Below are 9,361 nucleotides of genomic sequence, written 5' to 3' on the forward strand. Positions count from 1 at the left end.
GAGACTCCGCCCCGTGCGTGAAGAGGGCCCCGCAAGCCTCCTCCCCTCTCTAAACCGGACCAGTCTTTTCGCCTGACCCGCCCCTAGCGACTCCGGCCGTCTTTGGGATCGCTAGGCCCCGCCCATCCTGGCCCCGAACTCCCGCTTTTGCTTAACCTCGCCCCCATCATCCGATCTAGCCACGCCCCTTCGCTCCAGCCGGGACGCCGGACAGTAAGCCCCGCCCGAAGGCGTAACGCCACCAGGCCACGCCCCTTCCAGGCCTCCAGAACCTAAACTGCTGCAGGCCCCGCCTTTTCTCTTAGCCACACCCTATTTTTCGGGTAACTCACCTTCAACAGCCCTTGGCTCCGTCTCTACAGGATTATGACGCCCTTAGCCTCAATGTCAGGGCAACTCAAACTCTAGATTTTTTTTTTTTTCAAACTCTAGAGTATTGACAGTTCAATTTCTTGACCAGAGAGTTTGCTATGTAGCACTTTCAGGTTGTGAAAATTCATCAAACTGTCCACTTAGGATTTGTGCATTTTCCTGTGTGTAGTCTTTTATAATACAATGTAAAGTGTTTTAATTGGTTTATTATTATTAAATAACTGTTTATTGTTTATTAACTGCCACAGACCTCTCGCTGAGACCTCAAAGACTGAGAAGAGAACTAATTGGTTCTCAATAAGTACATTCTGTCTTCCTTTTAGTGGTATAACTCTCTCAAAAGTTCATCTAGGACAATTTTATTACTAAATTCTGGCCAGTGGGGGGGGTGGGAGTGGAGGTAATGTGACACCTCCCTTCAGTTTAGCTCTAAAAGGATTGGGCAGGCTCTCCCCTGCCCCACTTCTCCCAACTAGAGGGATAAAAAGGTTTAGAGCAGATCCCTTGACTCTAGGCTTCCAATTTTGGAATGGGCAACTTTGAGAGAAAAAAAACAAGTTAATTATAAAAGATGGGAACGTTTTGGGGCGCCTGGGTGGCTTGTTGGTTGAGCGTCCGAATTCGACTCAGGTATGATTTCATGGTTTGTGAACTTGAGCCCGGCATGCAGCTCACTGCTGTCAGTGCAGAGCCCACTAAGGATCCTCGGTCCTCCCTCTCTCTGCCTCTCTCCTCATTCTCTCTTTCTCTCTCTCAAAAATAAACATTTTAAAAAGCTTTATAAGATGGTAACATTTTTAGCAAGAGATGAAACCTTAAACTTTTCTCAAAATCTCTGTGAACTCTTCTAGGCCAGATTGAGAACCTGCCTAGAGGCAAAATCAGATTAAGGGTGTTGCCTTCCAAAGCAAACCCATTATCTCAGCCATCTGAAAGTATCTAGTCAGTCAGTCAACTGAAAAAGCAGGGATAAGCAGACCACAGAGAACAGTAAATATAGTGACTGTTGAAGTTCAAGAGCTATCTTTATGTATACTAACATAGGAAAAGCTTCAAGATTTATTTTTAAAAGAAATAAGTGAAAGCTGTACGGTGTATAGTGAACCCCCTTTAAGAAAGGGTGGGGACAAATATATATGGTTTTGCTTGTATTTTCATACGGATAGACAAGAAACTAGTATAAGAGTATACTTGTAAAGAGAGGAGCCAAGATGGGAAGGTCAGGTGTGGGAAAAATTTTCACTGTATACTTTAAAACATTTTTAGCCACATGAATGTATTACTTTGTCGGGCGGGGGAGGGGGGGAAGCATTGTGTATAACTAAGGTAGACTGGATTCTTGTTTCTGGTTCTTCACCCTATATATAGTAAGATTATAATAAGATTATAATCCATACTATCGGCCATGCAACTTTGTAGGACCTCTCACTATAAACCTTGATACTGGGGTTGGCCATGTGGCTTGATTTTAGTCAATGTTAACTAAATATGATCTGAGCAGAGGCTTTAAATGTTTTGTGGTTTAGACTGCCCGCTTGTACTCCTGCTGTTAGTCATAAGAAGAATGTGCCCAGAGCCTTAAAAGGATGGGAAATACATGGAGTAGACCCAAACCCAAACTGCGGCCTTGAGCCAAGTCCAAGCTGACCTGTAATCTACAGTTGGGCTGCCCGGTGGGTCCATGAGCAACAATAACAAATTGTTCTTCTCCACTGAAATTCTGGGTTGCCACGCAGCATTACTGCAGGAGAAAATGCACAAATACACTAGACGAATGCTACCCAATAGTACTTTCTGCCATGATGGAAATGTTCTACAGTCTGCAATGTCTCATGCATGAGCCACATGTGAATTGTGCAACTGAGGAGTGATTTTTTATTTAATTTCATTTTAATTTACATTTACATTTAAATGGCCCTAGTTAGCTAGTGGCCACTGTGTTGTACAACATAGTACCAGACAAAATCTATGGTGGTAATTATTTGCTTGCAGAAATGACTAGAAGAAAATAGATCAGAAGCCTACTGTATTCGTTTCCTAGGGTCGGCATAATAGAGTGCCACTAGGAATGGCTGAAGACAAAAGAAATTTATTCTCTCGAGTTCTGGATGCCAGAAGTCCCAAATAAGGTGTTGACAGAGCCACGTTCTTTCTGAAGGCTTTAAGGAAGAATTGGTTCCATACCTTTTTATCTTGTATTTTGGTGTTGCTTGCAGTCCGTGGCTTGTGCCACGGAGGAATTCTCCCTGTGTGCATATCTCTTTGCCTCTTCTTATAAGGACACCAATCATCTTGGATAAAGAGCCCATCCTACTTCGGTGTGACCTTATTTTAACTAATTACATCCCTACACCTTGTTTCTTTCTTTTTAAAAAAAAAAATGTTTTATTTATTTCTGAGAGAGAGAGAGAGCATGAGCAGGGGAGGGTCATAGAGAGAGGGAGACACAGAATCCAAAGCAGGCTCCAGACTCTGAGCCAGCCATCAGCACAGAGCCCGACGTGGGGCTCAAAACCATGAACCATGAGATCATGACCTGAGCCAAAGTCCGATGCTTAACCGACTAGGCCACCCAGGCGCCCCCCTACACCCTGTTTCCATCCCAGCCATGCCACCCACACTGCTGCTAGCAGTGTTAAGCTCCTCCCCTCCCCACCCCTTTCTAGAGCTTGACCCTCAACACTGCTGGACCATCCTGAGGGGTGTTTCTGGCTAGAGGTCTCTCCTGCCTGGCCCCTCCTGGACCCCACAACTGGCAGAGATGGTACCCACAGCATCACTGTGGGATCAGTCGTTGCCAGGCTCTTGAACGGACCCACTCCAAACCTCTAGGAAATAGAGCTCCTCTCCCAAGCCCTACCTCACACTTAGGACTGAGATTAGCATGAGGGAACTGAGGCATTTGCTCAGAGAGCAAAATTTAAGAAGGTGCAAAAAAAATTCAATAAGATGTTTGATGCACTATTTATTTGTTTAATATTTACTTAGTTAGAGAGCATGCATGTGTGAGCTGGTGAGGGACAAGAGAGAGAAGAAGAGAGAGAATCCTAAGCAGGCTCCATGCTGTCAGTACAAAGCCCTCATAAGGCTCTCTCTCACAAAGCATGAGATCATGACCTGAGCCGAAATCAAGAGTTGGAGGCTTAACCGACTGACCCACCCCCAGGCACCCCTTGATGCACTATTTTAAAGATCAAAATTCAGGGGCGCCTGGCTGGCTCAGTTAGTAGAGCATGTGACCCCTCGATCTCAGGGTCTTGAGTTCAAGCCTCACATTGGGCATGGAGCCAACCTAAAAAATAATAAATATATAAATAAATAAGTAAATAAATATCAAGATTCAAAGTGCACTATAATGTTCAAACTAACACGAACAAAACAATAAAATGTGAAATCAAGACAGGATCCGGATTGCTGATATTCTTCTTTTGCTTTGGACTCGGCATGGCTGAGCAGAGATAGCACTACTGGTCCCGGGCTATCTGATGTCACCGTTACTGATCTGCAGGCTTCAGTAATGGGGAAATACACTGATATCTGCAACTTGGAAATACATTTATTAGAAAGGCAGATTGCTACATGGATGGATGGATAGATATAGGGTAGATAATCCAACACTGTAAAAATGTTCATTGTTCAGTCTAGGTGGTGGGCATATGGGCTGTCAGTGTAGAAGTCTTTCACCTTTTCTGTAAGCTTGCAAGTGTTCATAATGTTGAAGAGGAAAAAATAAATAAAAGCAGCGGGAAGGACACCCACGGTTGGCTCTCTGGGGTCAAACCAGCTCCACCTCCAGAATCCCTGGAGGTTGAGGCCTGAGTTTCCCATCACACCTTCACTGGCAGCAGCATTAAGCCCTCTAGCTGATTGGCCCCCTCCTGACTGCAGCCTCTCTCTGGCCCTTGATCTGGAGATCTCTCATTCCCACCAACAGAAAGTCAAGGATCCTCTCAACTTCCTGACTGGTCCCTATGAGCCTGTTTGGCTCCCTCCCTCCATCCAAAGTCCCTAAAGCGGGAACAGGTCCTTCTTCGAGAGCCTGCAGCTTGTGCTCTCACCGCTGGGGGGCGAGGCAGGACAGTCTCGGGACTGGGCAGCAGTGACTCCTCGATTCCTCCGGGGAACATGCGTCTTGGTTCCAGGTGGGGGGTCCCAAGGCATTGAACCATAACATCGTAGCAAGGCTGCTGCCGGAAGGGACCACTCATCTGGATCCGCACTAAGAACTGATGGGCACTGATGGGCACCCTGGGGCCCAGAGGTGGATCCTCCTTCTCTTCCTCAGTTCGACCCCCTGATGAATCTGTTAGGGCCAATTGGCTCCCTCGGACTAGGACAGCGACCTCACCAGGGACCAAAGCAAGACGGGCATGCTTCCTTTGAACTTCTACCCATGGGCTTTGGTGTTGACGGCATTGGTTCGGAGATGGTCTCACCTACCCAGTCTCCCTATCTCTTCCAGCAGCCTGAATGCAAGTCTGGAATAGATGTCCTGCCTACGAGAGTGCAGGGTTTCCCCTGGGGTGCCTAGAAGGCTGGCTCCCAACCCCTGTCACCCTCAGGACTAGCTGTGGAGTCAGGGGTGTGGGGGGTGATAACCAGGCTCCAGCAAGCTGAGCACAAAGCACAGAGCAGGACAAAGGGAAGTGGATCTAGGCAAGTCCGCAGATGTGGCAGCCACTGTCCAGAACCTGCCTGCTGTCTCATTTGTCCTTCTAAAGACAGAAAGGATGGAGCTGATGCAGCTCCCACCTTCCCTTCCACTGCAACAGTCTGGGCATTTTCTGAAGACTACAGACCTCGCTGCAACTCAGATCGCATCCCAGGGTCTGTGGACCCACTGAAACGTGGTGGGCAGGGAAGAGGGGTGAGTAGTCAGCTTCCAGGACTGAGAGACATCAGAGAGCTTAGGAAACTGAGGACCCTCTGCTCCGCTCTGGACCCTGAACGCACGACAATAGTGACAAAGGGGAATTTGGAGGCAGCGGACATCTCAAATAACCCATTTAAATAGAACCCTGGGTAGCAGAGGGGAGATCTTATCCTTGTTCTGCTCCATAGCTGCAGAACCAGGATGACCTCTACTGCAGGCACACCCACTCGATGCTCTGCGCACGCACACACACAGACACAAACACACACACGCACACAGGCACACATATTCATCAAGGCTCTCACAAGACACAGATGCAGCCTTCCGCCCACCCCAGACGCAGATCTTTACATCTCCTACACATGCGCGCACCGGCACCCACAGCCGTCGCGGAGGGCAGGGAGGATGGACATTGTTCTTAGGCATTCTCCCAGTGCTTTCTTGTGCACAAGAGAAATCGTTCCAAACTAGTCCTCTGCCTTGATGGCAGAGATGGAAAAACCTCTCCAAGTGAGGCTACTCTCCAAGTGAGAGAGGACACCAGGAATAGCCCGGCCTTCCTGCATTCCTGGGTCCCATATGCTAATTCTGACCGTGACTCGGCCACCAAACCTGGGACTGGCGCTCTGCAGTTGGATCTGCACACACACACAAAAGGACTGGATCCTCTAGGTAATTGGGAAAAAAAAAAAAAAATCCAACAGGCTGCTCAAGAAGACTGGGACCCGAATAGCTCAGGGTCTGTTGATTCTAAGCAGCCAGATCTCTTCACTGTGGCTGCATAAACCTCAGCTTGGACTTGAGGGGGGTTTCCTGGGTGAGAGATGCCTGGGGGGCCAGGCTGGCCCCTGGCCCTGGGAGCCCTGGGAAATACATAACCTGCGACTGATTTCCTTTATAGTATCTTCACAGCCCACAATCAAGTGTGGATTTCTGCATGCTTTTGTTCATTGTCTTTCTCCTCCCCACCCCCCTTTCTTTCAGGATTGGAGTTTGAGAGTCTCTGGAATGCTCTCAGCTGGATCCAACACCCAGAAGGGAGTCAAAGCAAATCTCATTCTGGTGGCTGCAGGGCCCAGGCCACACTGAGACTGCTGCAAGCTCCACAGGCTCCTTCCCCTACCTCTCCCCAAACACCTGGAGAGCCTCCTCTTAGTGCAGACCATGCTCCTCACTTTCCTGGGGCTCTCCCACGACCCTTTAACTACAGATGCTCCTCCCCCCACACCTGCTTCAGCTGGTCTGACCAGAATCGGTTCCCCCACGTTCCAATGCTTTGGGATCCCCGCATGCAAAAATGCAGAACTGACCAGAAGCAAAAATGCAGAACTGACCAGAAGCACGCCCACGCACCTTTGTTTCTTCTTTATTTACGGATATAATTATGTACCGCACTCTAAATTAGAGATAGATTTTTTTTCTGATATACATTTCATCTTATTCACCACGAGCACACCACACGCACAGTAGAACAGTTCCACGACCTGATAAATTGCACAAGATGAGTTTGGATTCCTGAAAACCGGCAGGCAGGCGGGCCCTGCCTCGGCTTCTGGCCTCCCTGCTGCGCCAAAGGAAATCGCCCACCCAAAACGGATTTCCCCAGCCAGGCTTTCCCTCTGCAGGGTTGAAATGTCTCTGGAATGGGAAGCGCTCTTGCTGGAAATGGCTGGACGCTGCAGATTCCAAGCACTGGATGGCTGTGAAATGTCCCCCCAAGGTCAAGTTTCTGCGCCTGCGAACTGAGCCCCCTCTCCCTCCCTTCCCACCCGCCTCGGTGACAGGGACCAAAGAGTTAGGGTCCCTCCGGGAAGGACAGAAAGCCCTGCCCACAAATTCGCCCCCGCCTCCCCAGAAACCAGGGTGTTGTGGAAAAGAATGGACAACAGAAACGCAGACGCGATGGACTGTGGATTCCTATNGGGGGCACGGGAGCCCTCGCGCCCTAGTCCTCCGCGTTGGTTCGGTAGGCCTCGATGAGGCCCTCGAGCGAGTGCACGAAGCCAGACACACTGCAGATGCCACCGATGACGAAGATGGCGACATCGAAGAAGACTTGGTGCCACAGCAGCTTGCGCCAGAGCAGGCGCAGGTGGAAGAGGCTGGGCAGCAGGAAGCAGAGGCCGGCGCCCGTGAGACTGCCGGTGAGGCCCATGAGCAGCGCGAAGTGCGGCACGTAGATGGCCATGAGCAGCGTGAAGACGACCAGGGCGCAGCGCAGCGTCAGCCCCCACGATTTGAGGCGCCCGTCGCCGCCGTAGCAGGCCGGGAAGAAGGCGCGGCTGCCTTCCTGGAAGAGCGACTTCTCCAGCACCTCGACCGCAGCGAAGAAGGGCAGCGGATAGGACAGCAGCGCCTTGGCCACCAGGAAGATGTTGACCACGGCACGGATGGAGCCAGGCAGGTTATCCGTGATGACCTCCTTGGTCTCGTCGGCCCAGGTGAGGTAGGCGACCAGCGCGAACAGGCCCTTGAGCACGCAGGCGGCGATGTGAGTCCAGTTCATCATACAGTGGAACTCGCTGGGCTGCTGCATGTTGCCCTCCAGCGAAGGCAGGAAGATCTGGGACGTGTAGCTGAACACGATGATGCCAATGGAGATGGGAAACTTCTTGACATCGATATAGAACTTGACCTTCTCCCAGGCCCAGTCGCGCGCCCGTGACAGGCAGTAGGCGATGACCAGGATGTTGATGACGAAGTGGGCCAAAGTGCACAGCAGGCTGAACTTGGACACCGCCTTGAGGTTCTTAAGGAAGGCGCAGGGGAGCAGCACGGCGGTGGCGATAATGGACCAGGACTTCTGCGACACGGGCAGCCCCGGGAAGCTGTTGTACATGAGGTTGCCGCTGACCACCACGTACAGGATGCAAGTCATCACCAGCTCGATGATCTGCGCCACGTTCACCACGCGGCCGCCCAGCGTGGGGAAGCGCGGCGCGCAGCACGCGTTGGCGATGGCCACGTACGAGTCCCGCACTCGCACCACCTCGCCGTCCTCGTTCTCCTCGTACAGGCAGGCGATGAGGATCTTGCCGGTGTAGCAGCACACCACGGCGGCGAAGATGATGAGGAACAACCCCAGGTAGCCGCCGTGCAGGATGGCGTAGGGCAGGCCCAGCACGAACATGCCCTGCGGAGCGAAAAGGCAACCGGACGCCGGCGCTCAGCGGAGGCCGCCGAGCCGGAGGGGACCAAGAGGCGTGGCTTAAAACCGGAGCCGCGAGGGGGCGCTAAGCCGAGTGAGACAGGGGCCTAAACCCCCGGGAAGCGAGGTGAACAGTCGGCTGGCTGGAACCCGGGGTGTGCCGCGGCCTAATGGGAGAAGCCGGGCGTCGAGTCAGATGGAGAGGGAGGTGTTCAAAGACGGAACTGGGAGGGAAAGGTGCGCTAAGACCTGGGAGGTGGGGAGGAGGCTGAGCGTGGGGTCAAGTCACAAGAAAGGAGAGGTATATGGAGATATTTTGAGAGTAGATAAGAAGGGGCTTGGAAGGGTCAGGGCCAGAAAAGCGCACTGAGAAAGGTTGAGGGCTGGGCCTGAACCGCTAGGAAGAGGGGGTGAGGGATTTAAGGTGCGGCTCGAATGGGGTGCAGGGCCTGAGGCCGATGGGAGAAGGGAACGGGGTAGCAGCAGTGCGAGGGAAAAGAGCCAGGGTGCCGCGGAAGAGAGGATCCGTGTGAGCGAAGCAGAGGAAAGCCAGAACCGAGGGACTGCGAGAGTGCCTGCGAAGGCTTTGGGGGGCGAGGCCGGAAGGTTAAGGGGGGGGGGAGAAGCTCGAGCCCTGACTGAGAGGCTAAATCAAGCAGGAATCAAGCTGTGGACTCAGGAGGGCGGACTGCGGGAGGAGGGTTTAGAATCCACAAAGAGAACACACGCTAACGAAATCCTGGGTTCCCTAGGCCTCCAGGCCTCCAGGCTCCCACCGGGGCCTCCCTCCGGGCCTACGGAACGGGGCCTTCAATGACGCCCCTGGAGAAGGCGCGGGTGGCAGGGAGGCGGTCGCCATCCCCTGCCCCTGGTTCCGCACGGCCGTCTCGCAGGGCCCGGGAGCGGGAGGCGCCTCGGGTCCGACCACTTAGTGCGCAGGGCCCTGCGCAGCCCGGGGCCCCGAGCCA

At 52.1% G+C, this 9,361-nt stretch overlaps 2 protein-coding genes across 2 annotated transcripts in view; both read right to left on the reverse strand.

The window, feature by feature from the left end:
• Positions 1–4,499, reverse strand: part of ACTR5 (actin related protein 5) — a 30,695-nt gene extending 26,196 nt beyond the window's left edge. Inside the window, exon 1 of the mRNA XM_077778883.1 lies at positions 4,431–4,499. Coding sequence (XP_077635009.1) covers positions 4,431–4,499 — 69 coding nt within the window. The remainder of the gene's footprint in view (positions 1–4,430) is intronic.
• A 2,686-nt stretch (positions 4,500–7,185) lies between these two features.
• Positions 7,186–9,361, reverse strand: part of SLC32A1 (solute carrier family 32 member 1) — a 3,756-nt gene continuing 1,580 nt past the window's right edge. The window contains exon 2 of the mRNA XM_077778854.1: positions 7,186–8,378. Within this exon, the coding sequence (XP_077634980.1) occupies positions 7,191–8,378 (1,188 nt within the window). The 3' untranslated portion in view covers positions 7,186–7,190. The remainder of the gene's footprint in view (positions 8,379–9,361) is intronic.

This window comes from Crocuta crocuta, unplaced genomic scaffold, assembly GCF_008692635.1.
Source record: "Crocuta crocuta isolate KB4526 unplaced genomic scaffold, BGI_CrCroc_1.0 scaffold248, whole genome shotgun sequence".
Taxonomy (NCBI): Eukaryota; Metazoa; Chordata; class Mammalia; order Carnivora; family Hyaenidae; genus Crocuta; species Crocuta crocuta.